General features: G+C 37.5%; 1 protein-coding gene across 1 annotated transcript in view; it reads left to right on the plus strand.

The window, feature by feature from the left end:
• The window catches only part of LOC126260591 (integrin alpha-PS5-like), a 563,809-nt gene that overhangs the window by 50,440 nt on the left and 491,751 nt on the right, over positions 1-21,618 (plus strand). Inside the window, exon 3 of the mRNA XM_049957927.1 lies at positions 11,228-11,340. Within this exon, the coding sequence (XP_049813884.1) occupies positions 11,228-11,340 (113 nt within the window). The remainder of the gene's footprint in view (positions 1-11,227; positions 11,341-21,618) is intronic.

Here is a 21,618-nt window from a genome sequence, read left to right on the forward strand (position 1 = left end):
GTAGTAGGCGACTATGGATTAGGGGAAATGAGTGAAAGAGTAAGCCACCTGGTAGCATTTTGTACAAGTCATACTTTAGTCATCAATGACACTTGCGTTCAGAATCACGGAAGAAGACTGTAACTATAGAACATATTTGGAGACCCTGGGAGATTCAGATTGTTTATGTAATGGTAGGGCTGAGATTTGAAAACCAGATTTTAATCAGAATCAAATATCTAGTAGCAGATGTGGACTCTGACCATAATTTTTTGTTTATGAACAATAGGTTAAAACTGAAGAAGTTGCAGAAATATAGGAAATTAAGGAAATGGAACCTAGATAAGTTCAAAGAACCAGAGTTTGTTGATAGTTTCAAAGGGAGGTTTATGCAGTGATTGAATGACTTGGGGGGGGGGGGTATGACATGAGCATATGGCATCGCTGGCCGGGAGGCCCCATCTGCGAAAGTTTGGCCGCCCGCCAAGTGCAAGTCTTATTTCAGTCGACGCCACTATTGACCAACTTGCACACTGGTGATGAGGATGAAATGAGGAGGAGGACAACACAACACCCAGTCCCAGAGTGGAGAAAATCTCCAACCTGGCCAGGAATCGAACCCGTGCCCACTCACATGGGAGGCGAGCACGTTTCCACCCAGCTAAAGAGACGAACTCTGGCAAAGAGAATGCAGTTGAATGACCTTTGAGATATAAGGTAGTGAAGGTAGCAGAGAATCAACTAGGTGAAAAGACAAGACCTTCTATAAATACTTGGATTCACAGGAGATAATGTAATGTACAGAAGGAGGAAATACAAAAATGCAACTAATTAATCAGGAAATAGAAAATACAAATGTCTGAAAGATGACACTGATGGAAAGTGCGAAACAATAAAGCAGGAATGGTTAGAGGACAAATGAAGGTCAATAGAAGTATGTATAACCATGGAAAGATGGAAACCACTTACAGACCTTTGGAGAAAAGATAAGCACCAGTGTGAATATCAGGTGCTGAATGGAAAACCAGTGCTAAGGATAGAAGGGAAAGCTGAAAGATACAAAGAAAATGTAGACGGGCAATACATGTGAAAATGGGAGACAAGATACTGTGAGAAGAATTGGACTGAGCTATGAAAGACCTAAGTCAAAGCAAGGCCCTGTAGAAGATATCATTTCCTCTGCACTACTGATATCACTGGGAGATGCAGTCAGAACAGAACTATCAACTATTCCATCTGTTGTATAAGATCTATGAGACAGGCAATATACCATCAGATTTCCAGAAGAATGTAATAATGCTGGTTCCAAATAAGACAGGTGCCAACATGTGTGAATGTAACTGAACCATCAGTTTAATAAATAATGGTTGGAAAATGTTGATGTGAAAGGGAAGCAGTAGTTGAGAAGGGAGTTAGACAGAGTTGTAGCCATTCCCCAATGTTTTTCAGTCTGTGCATTGAGCAAGTGGTAAGAGAAACCAAAGAAAAATTTGAAGAAGGGATTAAAGTTGAGGGAGAAGAAATAAAAAATTGAGACTTGCCAATGACATTGTAATTTGCTCAGAGACAGCAAACCACTTGGAGGAGCAATTGACCAGAATGGGGAGTGTCTTGAAAGGAGGGTGTAAGATGATCATAAACAAAAGTAGAACAAAGGTACTGAAATGTAATTAAATTAAATCAGGTGATGCTGAATGAATTAGGATATGAAAAGACTTTTGCTGTTTGGGTGGAACTTGATAGGATATAAAATGTTAACTGGCAGTGACAAGAAGAGCATTTTTGATGAAGACAAATTTGTTAACATCAAATATAAATTTAAGTATTAGAAAGTCTTTTCTGAAGGCATTTGTCTGGAGTATAGCCTTGTACACAGGTGAAACATGGATGATAAACAGTTTTGGCAAGAAAATAATAGGTTTGAATTGTGATTAATGAGTAAGTAGTGGAAAAAAGTAGCATAACTTGAGAACTTATCAGTTCAGTATTTAAGGGACGTGTTGAGGTAAAAATTCTAGAGGGAGACCGAGAGATGAATATAGTAAGCAGTTTCAAATGGATTTAGGTCACAGTATTTATTTGGAGAAGAGGTTTCCACAGAATAGAGGAGTGTGGAGAGTTTCATCAAACCAATCTTTGGGTTGAAAACCACATCAATAACAGCAATTGGTTATAATGATTGCTGACAAAGGTGCTCTAAATGGGTACTTGAAAGGTAGAGATAAAATAAAACCATGCAACCAGGTGTGTTTATATACTTAATATTTTGAGACATATTTGAATGTAGTGTAGAAAGAAACTTAACTAAACTCTAGGAGATTGATGAGTATAATTAAATAGGAAAAAAATGGAATGATCATGTTGCTTTGATGGGCAGGATGTTCCATTGGGAAAGTGTGGCTGCCGGGTCGCAAGTCTTATTTCAGGTGATGCCACATTTGGCTACTAGCACATCAATGATGTTGAGGATAACACAACACCCTATCCACAAGTAGAGAAAATCTCCAACCTGGCCGGGAATCAAACTCGGACCAACTTAATGGTAGGGAAATATGTAATCACACAGCTAAGCAAGTGGACACTAAATAGGAAATGTCTGAAGATGAAAAAAGGTGTGTAAGTTTTTTGTGGTTAAAAGAATTATTGTTTAACAGACAAAAGAATCACAATATACAAGCAGTATGAAAGTTTAAGATTCCTAAGTGCTCAGAATGTTGTTCTAACTTGTACAGCTATGGAAACCAAACGGTAAAACAATTATTGAAGCTTAAGGCAGTCACATCTGCTATCTTACCATAAAAACTACATGTTGGTTAGAAAAAGAAATTATAAATATGTCTTGAAAAAAAATTATTACAACTGTACTATAATTGCTTGCTGTCCGTCCCTGGTAGCTGAGTGGTCAGCTTGATGGAATGTCATCCATAACGGCCTGGGTTCGATTCCCCACTGGGTCAGAGATTTTCTCCGCTGAGGGACTGGGTGTTGTGTTGTCCTTATCATCATCATTTCATCCCCATCAACACACAAGTTGCCGAAGTGACGTCAACTCGAAAGACTTGCACCAGGTGAACAGTCTACTAGATGGCAGGCCCTAGCCACATGGCATTTCTATTTCCATATTGCTTACTGTGGCAAATGTTGTGGGAGATAAATCACTGTTGTACATAGATTACAGGTAAAACAAAAGTAGTATACATTAAGGTTGGATATAAGAAAAGAAAGAAAGAAAGAAAGAATGCTAAAACAAATTGTTATATGGAAGACTACAGCTACTTTGCAGGTTTATTGTATATTTCCTCGTGGAAAACCAGCCCAAGGGAGTACCCATGTCTTCAATATAGGACAGTGATTACTACAACTTTGTGAGAGGAAGTAACTGTGCGGACACAGTGTGTAAGCTCCATGACTGGCTGGCCCCACATTGGAGTAGGATATCATTCCAGTTATAAAAGAAGATAACAGAACAATTACTATATTCTCTGTAAAACAGTCTGCCCTCTTAGCTGAGTGGTCAGTGCATATGCCTGCCACACAGCAGTCATGGGTTCGATTGCCATCCGGGGCAGATATTTTCTCCACTCTGGGACTGGGTGTTGTGTTGTCCTCATCATCATTTCATGATCATTGGCATAAGTCACCCATTGTGGCTTCAACTGAAAATACTTGTAACTTGGCACATGAACTTTCCCAGGTGGGAGCTCGTAGCCATCAGTGCCATACGATCATTTCATTTCTGTAAAACAAATGAGTTAATCAATATTCTGATGTGTAATATGGAACCGTCCAGTCTCCTTTTGAATTCTGAGCTTGCTAGTATATTCTCTGCTGTGATGTGCAGAATGCAATATTTGTTATACAAAGATTACTGTAATAGTCTTGAAGAATACATGGCACTTGTATATGAGAAGTGTTGGAACATTTACATATTCAAGAAGAGAGGAAGTTGGTCTTTGCCATTACTTTCCAGGATAACTCATTCAAGTGGGTGAAGAAGTCCAAGACTGCTGTATTCATGGACAACTTAGTAACTGAAGACAAGTAGAATAATTCCCAGTATTCACAAAAATTTGAAGTCCTATGGGAACATAACAACTCAAGACCTTCAGACCTGGAGCCCAATACAACAACCACTGATCCCAATTTCTTACCTCTGCAAGTCACCCCCACTTGGTCAGAATTGCACAGTATGAGTCCTTGCTAGATCAAGGACTATCATATTTTCTATGAACAGATGGTGAGCCTACTCTATTACTCCCCTGGTTGTATTCAATATGGACATGCCTGGCTATCTTGCAACACACCCATACCACCAATGAACATCATTCACCTAAGGTGACATCAGTTGTTCTAGGCAAATCATTTATGTAGACCATGAAAGGAGCACACCAAGCTTTGAACTCTGTGGGACCACACATTCAGTGTCTCCAAAGTCATTCTCAGTCCCATGATATCACTTATGAATGTGACTCTCTGCCCCCTCCTGCCAAAAATGAGACTTCATTCTTAAGTATTACTAATACATAACAGTATTAACTCAACCTTTTGTATAGTGGTTCAATGTCTTTTTTGCATCTTAAATGATCTAGGCAACAGAGTATAGATGCGCCACAGCTTAATTTTAGATCGTAAGTTACTGGAGTAAATGTACTATGAGGCTTTTATCAGTGTGACAAGCTGTTTAAAGAGCTGTCTATAACATGTTCTAGGCTGGATGTCATATACTATCATTGTTACATACTTCTGTGCAACAAGCACATTTTTCTTAAACAACAAATTATCCCGACATATGATACCGTAAGACACCAGTGAATAAAACAATGAATTTTTGCAATTTCATTTCCAAAAACTAGCATTATCCATAACACAAAAGTTATGGACCTTAAAGATTGAATATTTGCAGCTTTTATTCACAGCTAAGGTTCTTATCAGTATGAACACTTAAAAATTTAGAATATCTGTGTCATTTATTGATTTGCCCTGAAAAATTATTTCTAATGGTGTGTTCAAAACTTGTGAAGTATCTAATTGCATGTGTTTTATGTTTTATTTTATCTAAATTCAGTGGCATTACATTTTCATAGTACCAGTAATTAATTTTCAAGTACTGAAGGTACTCAATTAGGCTTCATTATAAGCAAAGAGCATTGTAAGCAGAGAAAAATTATTTCTGCTTCTTGAATACATTATGGAAAATCATTTATGTGTAACACGTCTAGAACTGGACCAACATTCAACATCCAACAACCCTATAGTACACATTTAGTGATTATTTCCAATTTTCAAGATGCTGTTTCATCATGTCATTCCATGAGTTTCTTAATGCAACACTCTCCATCCTTTTAGTCAGACAGGATGAAAACCATTTACAAGCAAGATACCTCCTTCTTTCTTAGTGTTACAGCCCTTGGTGAGTGTTGGCTTCTTGAACAATTTTCCTTCACATTTTTCAGTTGTTTGCTGCTCTTTTCCACCCCTGGACTCACATACTGTTAAGATCCACTATTATGTCATAAATTCATTTTCTTCTAGGTCTCCCTTTTCACCTAACTAAATGGATCACACTGTTCATCATTTTCTTTGGAATTCTGTCCTTTGCCATCCTCTTTGCATGTAAAATTTGTGAAATCACGGCAAATACAAGCAAGGTATGTGGTACAATAACATTTGAGTTTCTCTAAGAGAAAACTGTGAACTGCACAATCTAATGTATGGGAAATGGGGTACCAGAGGTGTGATAGCAGAATAGTGACACACCACAGGAATACGATTTCTGCCCTGTTTATGAGCACAACATGCTTAACTCACATAATCACTACAAGCGTACAGAGCATACCAATTCCCCTTGCCTCTCAGGGCAGAAATCTTCCTTTTCTCCAATCAGAGATGTTATGCCACCAGAGGAGACCCCCCCCCCCCCCCTTCTTTCCCCTTAGTGCAGAGCACATGAGGAGGGGCTGTTGTCCGTCAGAAGTGATGTGTGGAGGTGAATGTGATGGAAGACATGTCATAGAGTCATGGCAGTGGTCAACTGGATGGGGGGGGGGGGGGGGCTACAACCTCAGCTGTTGCATTAGATGACTGTTGCATGCCAGAGCTGTGAAAGGCACTCGGGTAGTAGAGCGGGGGGCACAGCGTGATTTAGGTTGGTTTGACCATCGTCAGGCAGTTCACGGTTGCATGAAATGTTGGGTCAGCTCAGCTGCAGTCGTGCAAAATTGGTTTTGATGCAGGTGTGCTGGGTATCAACTGCAGCATAGTGCTGTTGATTATTGATTAAAGTGCGATGTTGCGACAGTGCCTCCATTCTATCAGGGATTCAAAGTTTAAACTCCAGAGCAGAGGTGCCTCCTCATACACTAGCATCACTGTCTAGATGTTCTCTGGCAATTTTAGGAGCCAAAGTGTCCTTAGAGTGCTATCAGGCAGTAGCAATTGCATCAGTTAGAACCCACAGGCAGTGCAGAGCTAAGATGGCATGCAGTTGCCCAAAGTAGTCTCCTTGCTGACGACACGTAGCTGCTGTTGAGGGATGTGTGTTAGTCATTGTAGCAGTAGTGTATTGGAAATTTCATGTCTGTGAGAAGTTGCAACACCCAAAAGCAAGTCATTAATAAAGCTTGCACTGTCTCCGAGGTGGTTAAGAAGAGTGGTGAACTTCTCGTTGTCTCCACTGATACCAACTGTTGACATCAAACATTCACTGAGGTCAAACCATGTTGCTGGAGAATCTGTGCAGAACAATGGTAGTTTTGGACTGATGGCCATTAGTGGTTTGATTGTAGGGCACCCTTGCCATTGCAACTCATGTCGCGGTGCGGGTGGCATCAGCATTATGTGGCAATGTATGTAGAACTCAGCTGGCTGTTCAAAGAAAATGCACATGCAGTGTCTCATGGAAATCGTGTGGATGTGCAGCTGTTTGTGATGCAGCTGATCTCAGTTGTGATGTCACTTAAGCTGGGAGCCAGCTATCTAACCTTGCTGAGGTGAGGTCATGAAAAACACTTTCTCAGATTTCATAGTTAGATTTGATGCTGTATGCTGATGATGCAAATGCGAAGTGTGGTGCTGGACCAAAAGTGACTCTGGTGTGATGCCTGGCACAGCTGGTGTAGCTAGGATATGAGTGACATCATAGTCTATCTTGCGGAACTTGCATTTAGTCATGTCGATTGGAACTTGATTTGGAAAATCAGAATACACAGGTACTGAAAGATGATGCAAACCTTGACCCTGCAGTTCGCTGCCAGATCGATGATGAAACAGAGATGGAGTGGTATGGGATGGGTCATGGTTGTTCAACCATAACAGCACTGTGGAAGGCCTCTGTAGAAGTCAGGTCATTAAAGCAAGTGTCATAATGCTCATAATCACTAGCACTAGAACATCGGAAGTTGTCCTGTGCAAATGTCGAAAGCACTGAGTAATGTTTGTTACAGAGGTGGGTGGCCACTGTTTAATGTTATTCTCTGGAGCACTTTAGTCTGAAATGCCATGAATAGATTCACTCGGTGTCAAATCTGGAATATTTATTGTGAAGTCACTCAGTAAATTTGACACTCATCATGACACAATTTGCTGCTTGACATCAGTGGTGATGCAAGCTTGGTCTGAAGATGTGGTGAACAGTGAATGCATTGTTCCTATGTCATTCAGCACTGTAGTATCACCCAAGCCTTGGCAGACATTTAGCAATTCTGCACACAGAATGTTCATGGAATTCATGAGCACTTGTTGAAGGTTGTTGACATTGTTGAAGAAACAATAAGGTTATACTGTTTGTAATGACTACATTCTTCATGATGTAACCAAGGTGGCAGATTTTTGATTTAACAGCAAAATTGCAGTGTGGCATTGAAATCTGGGGTCACCACAATGGAAAATGGGGTCCTGGAGTTGTGAAAGCAGAATAGTGACACAGCATAGAGGCACAATTGCCACACTGTTTATTGCTGAGCCCAGAATACATAACTTGTGTAATCATTCCAAGCATACAGAGCATACTAAATCACCATGCCTCCTGGGGCAGTGAGCTTCCTTTTATCCAGTCAGAGATGTTATGCTGCCACAGATGCTTTTGATGAAACACATTTGGTAAATTTTGTGATTTAAATTTTTTGTAATCCAATTTGTGACTTGTAACATAGCATGTTCTCTCAGGAGACATTTTACAAGTCCTAATTGAGCCTGACTAGTATGTTATTTTGAGAGAGGTGTGTTGTGGTGCTTGCATATATAATGTTTTTTCAATACTTTCAAAAAGATGGTAAGTACTGTGAGTGGTCAGTAATTTTTATATCTGCCTTAACTTCCTTTTTTTGGAAAAGAATCTGTCAGCAGCATATTTCAGTCTGTCTGAAAATATTGCGTTTGATAGTGATGTGTTGCATTTGTGACTGAATGCATTGCATATATGTGAACAGCTGATAACTGGATATAGACTTGTAGTTCCATGTATAGAACTAAAATTTTCAGTAATATTAATGTTAACACTATTCATGTGTGTATATATATCTTATAATCTGACTTGTTCCACATCATATCGATAAAATAATTGTGAAAATGATCTATGGAAGATGATATAACACAACTAAACAAAAACAGTTCATGATGGGAGAGGTGCTCCACAGTACACAGTTTCTGTAAAGAAACTTCTTAAAAAAACAGTGACTATTGCACAGTAAGCATAAAATGAAGTGGAGGGATATAGATATAACAGTGATAAATGAAAGGAATTTGGCTATGCAGAGGGCAGAGAGTGAACTCTTCGACTATCACAGCACAATCTTGTTAGAAGATCTCACACAAAATGCAACGAAATTCTGGTCATATGTTAAAGTTGTTAGTGGCACAAAAGTTAGTGTCCAGACACTAATGGAAGGCACAGGAAATGAAACTGAGGGTAGCAAAGCAAAAGTAGAACTCTATTTCCAAATGTCCCCACAAAAGAACTGCCCCAATTTAATTCTTGCACACTGTGGCAATGAATAATACAGATATTAGTGCCAGTGATGTTGAGAAATAGCTGAAATTATTAAAATGAAACAAGATCCCATTGCCAGATGAAATCTCTGTCAGATACAGAGCTATCCTCTCTCTTAAACATAATATTCCATAGGCCCCTCAAACAAAGTACTTTCCTGGTTGTGAGAGTTTGCCTTCGGTTATTTATTTCTTCGTGAGATGTGTTGACGTACTGTATTGCTACACTGGTTGAACTGGTTGAAAAATGGGTTGTGGAAGTACAACATTGACTAATTTAAATGGTGTAGCTGACAGGTGCACAGTTGCGTTTCACAATAGATTACTTTCACTGTTCACAAACCCCCAATACTACAGTTATATATGGCTAGTGCACTATTGTTTAAACTTTCCATAAGCCTCATTAATAGTTTGCAGGCAAACCTCCACATACTGCTACAATAGTTTACTATTGTACATCTAAGAGCAGTAAAAACCTAACCACAAAGTTCACAGTTCTTGAAGAATAGAAAGGTATGTATGGAGAAGACACTGTCTTTGTTTTAACACATGGCCTAATTGTGTAAAACTTGTTTCAGAGTTAATTTGAAGCATTGTTGTTGTTCTAAACAGCACAGGTTTCTCGTCTGAAACTCAGCTGTCAACTGACTGTCTCAGGACCATAAATTGGGCCCTTATATATCCTTGTCATAATAGGTGCTCAAATTACACGTTGTTTGATGTTTAATTTACAGAAATTACAATTAAAACTTAACTCATAAAATTAACTGCATACATCAAAAATTTGGTTCTTTTTAACAGTTTATTCTACTTGAAAGGTTAGTCCGAATTATTTGTTTAAATGATGAAATTAACAGATATTGTTATGCAAACAATACTTTTGACAAAGCTGTTAATTACTTTGGAATTAATTAAGGGCTGGCTTTGCTAACACGTTTTCAGGTAGAGCTAAATAGATACTTTAAGAATACTGTTAGCTGTTCCTCCATATGTTTATAACTAGTACAGAATTTATATTTGTTTATACTTCAACAACAGAATTTAAGTTACAAAACAACTACTGATTTCACCCTATAACAAAAGATACTAACGAGGAATAGTTGAAATAAATTAGAAAATCAGTTACATACATAAAACTAAGCAAAAAATTAGATCTGGTGTTATATTCTTTAAAACTGAGGGCCAAATTTACTCTTTTAAGAAAATGCAGATTATTCGCATGTATGTTAATGTTAATTAGTCAGAAGTGAAAAAAATGAATTTAAGGAGGCATATGGCAAAACAAGAGGGGAAGTAAAAATATCTCAGCTTGCTTAATCACACAGTGCTCAGAAGAAAGCACAGATCACACCCACATACAGGAAGAACAGCAAAACTTATCCACAAAACTACCACACAGTATCATTGATATTCATGTGTTATAGAATATTAGAAGTTATTTTGACATCAAATATTATGAAGTATCTTAAATAAAATGGCCTGCTGAATGTCATCGCACATGGATTTTGTGAACATCGGTTGTGCGAAACCCAGCTTGTAATTTTCTCATATGACATCCAGTAACCATGGATCGAGGCAAGCTGATTTCTGAAAGGCATATGAATCCAAATCACATTAATGTTTGTTAACAATGGTACAATAGTATGGAGCATGAAACAAATTTTGTGACTGGACTAAAGATTTATCATCTTAAAGTATTTTCCAAAAAAGAGCAGAGGCAGCAACTCACCTCAAGCTGACTTATATATATATCACAGTTATGTCACTAGCTATCCAGCTACCAATCTCTCACACAAAATCTCACAGACACGCAAATGCATCAACTCATAACCATAAAACCAAGTGCTGTAGGATTGCCTAAGATGGTTTTTCTGTAAGATTACCAACTGTTGTGAGCCCTTATCAACTACTTTATGTTTCCCAATCTGTTTTTTGACCAGCACCTAATTTATTTAATACAACTTTTTTGGTGATTTTTTGTCTTGAATGATCCATAAATCTCTATGTTTATAACTATCATGACCCTTTACCTTTACCTGTTACTTCTTTCGATAGAAATCTTAAATTGAAACTTAATGTTCAGTGTTTTTTTTTCTGCATTTGACCATCAGCCATGAAATAATTTTCTTTATCATCTCTGTTTATATATTTGTTCTAATTTTTAAATGTTTGATATCAGAATGAAAAAGTACAATATGCTATATCAAAGCTGTAGTTTATGGTGGGATGGCCATATTTTTCCAACTCCAAACATATTTTTCAGGAAATGAAGAACCTGATTTTGTGGGTGAGAAACTACCATGGGATCATAAAGATAAAGCATGGATAGGTGTTTCAATGGATATAGAACAAGGACAGCATGTAGGCAAGACTGTGGTAAGCTTTTATCATTGTTTTAATTATTATAACAACTTTAATTATTTTCAAATACCTTAAGTATTATATCTCCGTATGATTTGTGAAAGCTATGCATACCTATACACATGTAAAGGTGTATTCTGTATTTTTATAACAGTTTAATAGTGTCACACACACACACACACACACACACACACACACACACACACACACACACACACACACACACACACATGAGGTATTTTAAAAGACAACAAATTCAGCAATTAAAACATTCTTGCTTTCAGTCAGCAGATTGTAGTCAAAGGAGGTGAAACAACTAGATACATTAATAATGAGAAAGAGGATAGCATCTAATGGCTTGTCCAGAAACATACTCTGAGGCAACTGCAATAGAGATGAAAACAAGGAAAGAAATTTTTACTTTTATATCTTACAGATCTCCAAACAGTCAGAAACAGTCCACATCTGTCCTAATCTGTATTGACAAACTAAAATGAGAAGTAAACATTTCTACAAGCTCCAGCAATGTCTCATTCTTTGATAGAGAATGTAATCAGAATTGTACCCCATGCATAGAATAATCAAATTTATATATGCTAAATATTTGTGACTGTGTCCTGTCCAAAATGAGTTGGGGTGTTGTCGTGGTGCAAAAGCCACCTTCTTGGACAACCTCCTGTGATTCTTCATGTTGACAACCTCCCATAACATCATTAAGAGATTCCTGTAATATGTTCCTGTGATGATTTATCCCTTAAGATCTGTTAACATCACATTTTGGCAATCCCCCCCCCCCAAAAAAAAAAAAACCAGGAGAGAACTGCCATCACCATGATGCCATCTTCACCTTTTTTGAGGTGGTGGTGAATTCATATATTTCCATTAATTGCCTTGCTCTTGTCTCTTTTAATTGTGCCTGTCTGCAATTTAATGTGTCTTCTTTACAGAAAGTAGTACTCTGTCTTTTCCTATAGTGTTGATGTTCCTACCTGGAGTTTCCATTGTTTCATGTAAAATTTTGCTCACTCCTGAGTTATGCCACCTCCCAGAAATGTGTTTGAGTGTCCTTTGCACAGGAGGGGTATATTTGTCAAAATGCATATAGGAAGCCTCCCAGAAATGAGAACTATTAATGGTGCATCTTAATTCACACTTGCATGTACTGATGCTGATTAGATTAGATTTATATTTTTTTCCCAATAGATACAAAGTGAAGGTATCATCCAGGATGTAAATCACGCCAGAAAACAAGAATGCACACTAAATATTTACATAGAAAAAAGAGGTGCTAATTTACCTTCCACAGATACCAAGTGAAATGGTTCTCATAGATGTGAAATATGTAAAAAAAATCTTAATAATATTTTCATTTAAAAGGTAATAAGAAATTTGTTACAAAACAAGTAAATGTTAAATTCATTGAGGTGCATATAATGATTTTCCGGCTATTGTAGCCACACATCATCAAATAGAAAAATTATTTTGGAAGACTTAATTGCATTGATCACTTTAGTGCACTGAATGTGTACAGAAGTCAGATTGTACATAATACTCACATTACTTAATGTTGTTAATAACAAATACAAGTCAGTTAGTTCTGCTAAGAAATTTGTCAGTGGAGTAGAAGGAGTTGGCCCCCAATAAATGCTTTATGCTCCTATTAATCTGAGATTTGTTGGTTGTTAAACTTTGTATGGCTGTTGGCAAATTATTGAAAATGCATGTTTCAGAATAATGGACATGTATTTGGACAAAAAAAAAAGACTTAAATATTTGTAAATATTATTCTTATTTCTAGAATTGATTCTATGATCTGAGCTGTTGGTTTGAAAGAGAAATATATTTTAATGGTGAACTTCACTAAGGAGTAAATACAACAGGAAGCTATAGTGTCCCCAGTTCCATAAACAGGTCTCTACAGGATATTATGGCGTTCAACCCACAAATAATTTGTAATACAAATTTTTGGAATCAAAACTTCAACTCAGCTTGATAAGTTACCCCAAAAAATGATCGTATATGATGTTATGAAATTAATAAGGAAAATACTCTAGGCTTTTCTGTTCTTATATAATCTATATCCGACTGTATCTGCATTGCAAATAGACATTTGTTTAAGTGCTTCAGCAGTTCTGTTGTGTGCTCCTCCAGCTGAATTTATTATAGAGCCATAATCCAAATACTTTAATACTGTGAACTTTTTCTAGGTACTTGTCATCACCTTTTAGGTATGTACTGAGTGAAACCTCTTGCAAGTTCTAGACTGTAAATAGTGTTTTTTTCTTTTTTCTTCAAAGTTTGATGACAAAGAGTTGGGCAGGAACTATTTATTAACGTCCTTGAAAATTTCATTAATGAAGTTTTCTGACACTGTGCTTGATTTTCTATTTATTGCAATATTTGTGTCATCAAATGTGCTAATCTGGTAAAGGCACTGATTGATGAACTTTGATATTCACAAGTAAACTTAAGGCACTATGTTGGAACCTTGTGGGACAACACTTGTAATTAGTTCCCGTTAGATGATGCCTGACAGTTTAATAATGGCTCTTTCCTGTTGACGCCATTTGTTTCCTTCCAGATATATGCAATTTGAATGATTCTGCAACTTCTCCTGTTACACTGTAATATTCTAATTTATCTAAAAAGATATTGTGATTTACACAGTCAAAAGCCTTTGACACATCAAGAGATATACCAGTACCCTGTAATTCTTTGTATAAGGAATCAAGTGTTCTTGCTGTGTGTGTAATATCCTTCTCAATCTTGGAACCCTTTAGAAATCCAAATTCTGACTTTCACAATATGTTATTTGTTTTCAGATGGTTAAAAGCCTTATTGTATAACACCTTTTCCAAAATTTTTGAGAATACTACGAAAATGATATTCAACAGAAACTGAAAGTATTTCTTTACCTCATTTCTTATACAAAGACATAACTTCAGCATATTTCAGCTATTCAGGAAATGTTCCCCAGATAAATGACTGGTTACACAAGTAACTTAATATATTACTAAACTCAGAAACACAATCTTTAGTTAACTTTTTTTATATTTTATCATTGTGGATGTTACTTTCACTGGTGTAGTGAGTATCATATTCAAGCAACTGAAGTTATTTGTAATGACTTGTCTTAGAAATACTGCAGCAGCATCTAATGAACCTGACAATGACATATTTTCATTACCAGTTTTGAAATGCCTTTTGAAAAGTTATAGAAAATTGCACACATCTGTCACTGATGTACCATTTACTCTTAATGCTATTTGCTCATCTTCATTTCTAGTTCTACCATTCTGCTTCACTATATCCCATATTGTCTTTATTTAGTTATCTGACATGACTTTATTTTCCATGTAAATGTTTTGAAAAGGATATACTGATGCTCACCATATAACAGAGATGTTGAGTCTTGGACAGGCACAACAAAAAGACTGCTAAACAAGTACACATTTGGCCAAAAGATCTTGTCCTGAATTACACAACATACACACTCACATTCACACAAATGCAGCTCTCACACAAATGACACTGTCTCTGCCCTCTGAGACCAGACTGTGAGCAACTGCACTTGATGGGTGAAGCAAATTGGGTGGTGGGGTTAAGGAGGTAGCTGGGGCAGGGAGAGAAGGGTGTGGGTGGGGGATGGCAATGTGATGTTTGTGGGAGCATACAGGGATGAGGTGGAGAGAGGGAAGGACAGCTAGTTGCAGTCATGAGGTTAGACAGAGGGGCAGAAAAGGAGAGAGGTAAAAAGGCTGTGGGTGTGGTTGTGGAATAGAAGGCTGTGGAGTGGGAACAGGGAAGGGATAGGTGGGTGAAGGACAGTGACTAATGAAGGTTGACGCCAGGAGGATTATGGAAACATAGCATAAATTGCAGGGAGAACTCCCACCTATGAAATTCAGAAAAGCTGGTGTTGGTAGGAAGTTTCCAGACAACACAGGCTGTGAAGCAGTCTTAAAATCACGAACATTCTGATGGGCAGAGTGCTTAGCAGCTGGGTGGTGCAGCTGTTCTTGGTCACAGTTTGTTGGTGGCCATTCTTGCAGACAGAGAGCTTGTTGGTTGACATGCCCACCTAGAATGAAGCACAGCGGTTGCAGCTTAGCTTGTAGATCACATGACTTGTTTCACAGGTAGCCCTGCCATTAATGGGAAATCCAATGCTGTGACCAGACTGTAGTAGGTGGTGGTGGGAGGATGTATGGGACAGGTCTTGCATATATATTACAGTGCTATGAGCCATGAGGTAAGGGTTGGGAGCAGGGTTGCATAGAGTAGGGATGGATGAGGATATTGTGTAGGATCAGGAATGTTGGATGTTGTGTGATAGTTGAGGCATATGACTGTGGTTTCCAAATGCATTCCAGATCACAGGTCTGCCTTGTAGAGACTGTCCCAGTAACGAACAAACATCATGTTGAATTAATGATGCTACATCTTCCTGGGTGTATTCGACACTTAGAACTGCTACTTCTGGCCATCTGGGTTTTGTATTAACAGGCATCATAAACCTTCATATTTCTGCTCTTACTATATACTGTGTTTGTGGTGGTAGATATACATGGCTTTCCTTACTCTCTTCGGTTCAGATTTTCAGAAATCTATCAAAAGTCTTTTAGTGTAGTTTGTCCTGGTTCTTCGTCTTACATAGGGGCACCAATTGGTGAAGTTATCTCTTATGGTGACAGACTTTAAAACAAATGCTCATAGATATCTTCTGCCAAGTTTTTCATTAGGTGTGAAATCCCCTTTAGCCATTTTGTTGAATGACAGCCAGTGCCTTCTAAAACCACTACTAGTTGTCTGAGGTGAATCTGACACATCAGTGCCTTTTTTAACATTTCATACTGTGGAACTTTGATTTTAAGTCCTCCGATTTTACATTTTTGTGATTCTACACCATAAATTTGTAACCCTTGGAAAAGCCAATAAGATCAGTGCTTAAAACTCCCTGATTTTACATTTCTTCCTAGTAAGACTTACTTTGATTCTAAGTTCTTACCTAATGTCTTGCTTGACTTTGTCCTGTTTTCTTCCTATAGATAGTTGATGTGACTGAACGAGTTATAAATGACACAAAAGATGGATGGTTTGCACCATCGGTGGTGATAAAGTTAAGGGAATATTTTAGGCCATTCTAGGGAGGGGAGATGTGAGAGAAGAAATGCTGACAAAATCCATGATAGATGTTGTCAACACAACTTCTAACATTTAGCTTCACCTTGTGATTGTGGTACAAATACTGCTAGGTTACAGTGGTAATGGAAAAACTAGACAGTAAATGCAAAGTGTTCTGGACCAAGCCAATATGTCACAAAGGGGCTGAGCCATCACCATTTCTTGTGCCACTCATGATGTACTGTATTTAGCAACAATATGAGTCATCAACCTTTTAAATTCAAACCGTAATTCTGGAAGAATATGCTCAATCATAATCAAGGAAACATTTCCCATTTCCAGCTGGTGAACTCTTATTGGCTGGCGACTTGTTAAGTCATCCATTAGCCAAGGCAGTCACCACATCACACTAAAAAACATAAAATGTGCTCACCTATTGGATGTGTGGAGTGCTAGTGCGCAGCTAGGGGTGAAAGCATTTTGTGAAGTTCTGAAAATATACTTTTTGTGCAAATGTGGTATGACAGAGATTTCACACATAAATAGAGCCATGGTTTTGCGATAGCTCATTTTAAAGACTTTCATATTCAAATCTGACACAATACAGTTGTAACAACTACATACACTACTCACATATATACTTTGCACCACACATGTCACACACTGTAGATTGTAAAGATTGGCAGCAGTGATATAGGACATGAACCAAACTGTAGCACATGAGATTTCTTTTTAATTTAAATTTTACACAGTGTTCAGAAATTCACATTGCTAACTTCTAATAAGCTTGTGATGTCAACTGGGGAAGTAAACTCATTTTTTCAAGTCTCTGTTTCTCTCATCAAGACAAAAATAGCACTTTAAGGGTGATGAGAATATGAACTGCAGCTTGTATGCAGCTTCTAAGAAAAGCATTAAACAACAACAGCAGTGATGACAAAGTTGTCATTATGCAGATGTCCACATTTGTACTTATGGTTTAACCACTTAATAGCTGTGATGTTTTTGGTTTAATTCAACATGTTAATCAATTTTTGCTTTTTTTAAAAACAATAACAGCATTAGTGACAAAGTTGTAACCAAGCAGATGTCCACATTTATGTTTATGGTTTAACCACTTAATGGCTGTTATGTTGTTGGTTTAATTCAACATGTTAATCAATTTTTGCTTTTTTATGGGTAAGCACAAAGGATGATATCTCAAAAACGAGTGTTTTGTATTTATAATTTGCTGTTATAGTGTATCAGAAAATAGCTCAAGTATCTTGTACCCAGATACCAATTTCAATTTTTTGATAAGTTTTTACTTGCTGTTACACATCTGTGATTTTTTAAGAACTGATGAAATTCATTACCGCAAATTATTGTTTACACATTGTATTGTATATTTAATTACCTTTACTCAGACAGATTTTATACAAAGTATTGGAGAGGATTGCAGTTTTTAATCATGTATGCCAATTAGATGTATTTTTGCTCATATTTTTTGGGTTGTAACATTTCCCTCTATTTGGCATTTATCTCAGTTTTGCATTTTTTAAGTTTGGACCACATAAAAATGTAAAATAGAGGTTTCACTATAAGTTGATATTGTCAACTGTAGGAGGAATATAGTGCTTGTACTCGAGCTCCTGAAGTAAGTGTGACAACTTTGTACCCTTTTGCTGACCTCTCAACTCAGATGATATAATTACTGAAAGGTTCAAAGAAAACTTAAGTTTAATTTCAAACATATAATTATACTGTAGTTGATGGTGACTTCAATTTTCCCTCAAAATGTTGACAAAAATACATATCTGAATCCAGAGGTATGCCTAAAACATCTGAAATTGTGCTAAGTGCATTCTCTGAAAATTACTTTGAGCAATTAGTTCATGAGTCCAGTTGAATGGTAAATTGTGTGAAAACACACTTAAACTTGTTGTAACAAATAATCCTGAGGTAAACAAATATAGGAACTAGTGAACACAGGGTTGTCACAGTGAGATTAATACAGTAACACCCAATTCTTCCAAAAATTAGTAAAAATAATATTGAAAAAAAGCCGATAAAAATTTGCTTGACACTAGATTACTGCAACACTCAATGTTAAACCGGTCACAGCTTGCCTGTTGATGGGGGGACAGAGCTGCTTGTGTCCAGTCCTACACGACTTGGCTTGGTCATATACTCGCCCCATGTCTGTTGTCCGGATTCCGGATATGCGGGTTACCGAGCATGACTGTTAACAGCTGACATCTCACCTAGGCTCGCTGCACTGTACTGTACAAATCCAATGCCTCTCTCTCTCTCTCTCTCTCTCTCTCTCACACACACACACACACACACACACACACACACACAAAATGTATTTATCTCTGTCTCCCTCTCTTTTAATGCAATGCAAAAGTAACGTTTCCAAGAATGGGTATATGACACAGCTAAATTCATAAAGCACTTGGAAAGTGAAATGATATTTCAATAAAGCAGCAGATCGAAGATGAGTCTCATTGCCAAACAGATGATATATTTTTCCTGTCATTAATAGCAAAGATTAAGTAAGTGCTGTCCCTGTAATATACAAGACAAACATCTTCATAAAGAAAGCATACAAAGAACATTAAATATTTACAGATGAAACTTTTCATACTTTTCACTTGTCTGCAACAGAAACAAAATTATAGTTATTTTCGATCAGCAGTAAATCACTAACGTGTTCCGGATTTAATCGGCTGTGGTGGTTTGTTAGTAACATGCTGGCTTTACTAAAGCATCTTTCACTAGGTGCACTTGTTGCTGGGATACATAAAATATATTTTGCAACTGCAGCCAGGCCTGGCAGATCTGTTTCATGTCTGCTCCACCACTTTAAGATGTCATCATCATCTTTGGGATGCATTAAAATGTAGAGATCTACTTCATCTGATGCAGATGATCTGCTGTTCCTCCATCCCTAGAAATGATCTCTTTCTGTGTGGTGATGACACAGTACTTGAAGGATCTATGATTATAAACAAAAGAGACAAGTAACACAGAACTGATGTTGAAATCATCGAAACGTTCCCGTAAAAACGAGGTGTTTTACAGTAATGAAATATTGTATGAATTATAACATTCCCGTTTCTCTATAATATACTATCCACTAACTATGCAAAAATGATTATGTTAATGTTTGCATGTTGTACCTGCATAAGTAGCACACATTTGTTGCACATTGCTAAGAATTTCCTGCTTTTCATTTATTTCAAGCATATTAAGATCATGGAAAGATGGCCAAAGAAACGTAGTAATTTTATGTCTGGAAGTGATCACAATTGTCTCACAAATGAAAGTCAAGGCTCAATTTTTAATCCTTTGTACCTTCTGTTAAAAAATACATATCTGTTAGTGCGCATCAATTACACTAGTGAATTATAAATCTATCGCATTTCATCATGAAACAGTGCTTTTAACTGCAGTAATTACTCACCTGACAGTCAGTGTCATTGACACTGCAAATTTGTTGCAGTTTGTGAAACCAAAGAAGAACTAACTGGATTGTCAGTTCTTTTATGCCTTCTAATTCATCTGTGACAAATGTAAGGATGTAGAGGCTTATCTCACTAGGGGTAAGATAGATACTGCCTACAGGAAAATTAAAGAGACCTTTGGAGATAAGAGAACCACTTGTATGAACATCAAGAGCTCAGATGGAAACCCAGTTCTAAGCAAAGAAGGGAAAGCAGAAAGGTGGAAGGAGTATATAGAGGGTCTATACAAGGGCGATGTACTTGAGGACAATATTATGGAAATGGAAGAGGATGTAGATGAAGATGAAATGGGAGATACGATACTGCGTGAAGAGTTTGACAGAGCACTGAAAGACCTGAGTCGAAACAAGGCCCCCGGAGTAGACAACATTCCATTGGAACTACTGACGGCCTTGGGAGAGCCAGTCCTGACAAAACTCTACCATCTGGTGAGCAAGATGTATGAAACAGGCGAAATACCCTCAGACTTCAAGAAGAATATAATAATTCCAATCCCAAAGAAAGCAGGTGTTGACAGAAGTGAGAATTACCGAACAATCAGTTTAATAAGCCACAGCTGCAAAATACTAACACAAATTCTTTACAGACGAATGGAAAAACTAGTAGAAGCCGACCTCGAAGAAGATCAGTTTGGATTCCGTAGAAATACTGGAACACGTGAGGCAATACTGACCTTACGACTTATCTTAGAAGAAAGATTAAGGAAAGGCAAACCTACGTTTCTAGCATTTGTAGACTTAGAGAAAGCTTTTGACAATGTTGACTGGAATACTCTCTTTCAAATTCTAAAGGTGGCAGGGGTAAAATACAGGGAGCAAAAGGCTATTTACAATTTGTACAGAAACCAGATGGCAGTTATAAGAGTCAAGGGATATGAAAGGGAAGCAGTGGTTGGGAAGGGAGTAAGACAGGGTTGTAGCCTCTCCCCGATGTTATTCAATCTGTATATTTAGCAAGCAGTAAAGGAAACAAAAGAAAAATTCGGAGTAGGTATTAAAAGCCATGGAGAAGAAATAAAAACTTTGAGGTTTGCCGATGACATTGTAATTCTGTCAGAGACAGCAAAGGACTTGGAAGAGCAGTTGAACGGAATGGATGGTGTCTTGAAGGGAGGATATAAGATGAACATCAACAAAAGCAAAATGAGGATAATGGAATGTAGTCGAATTAAGTCGGGTGTTGTTGAGGGTATTAGATTAGGAAATGAGACACTTAAAGTAGTAAAGGAGTTTTGCTATTTGGGGAGCAAAATAACTGATGATGGTCGAAGTAGAGAGGATATAAAATGTAGACTGGCAATGGCAAGGAAAGCATTTCTGAAGAAGAGAAATTTGTTAACATCGAGTATAGATTTAAGTGTCAGGAAGTCTTTTCTGAAAGTATTTGTATGGAGTGTAGCCATGTATGGAAGTGAAACATGGATGATAACTAGTTTGGACAAGAAGAGAATAGAAGCTTTCGAAATGTGGTGCTACAGAAGAATGCTGAAGATTAGATGGGTAGATCACATAACTAATGAGGAGGTACTGAATAGGATTAGGGAGAAGAGCAGTTTGTGGCACAACTTGACCAGAAGAAGGGATCAGTTGGTAGGACATGTTCTGAGGCATCAAGGGATCACCAATTTAGTATTGGAGGGCAGCGTGGAGGGTAAAAATCA

The sequence above is a fragment of the Schistocerca nitens genome, chromosome 5 (assembly GCF_023898315.1).
Source record: "Schistocerca nitens isolate TAMUIC-IGC-003100 chromosome 5, iqSchNite1.1, whole genome shotgun sequence".
NCBI classification, from domain to species: Eukaryota; Metazoa; Arthropoda; class Insecta; order Orthoptera; family Acrididae; genus Schistocerca; species Schistocerca nitens.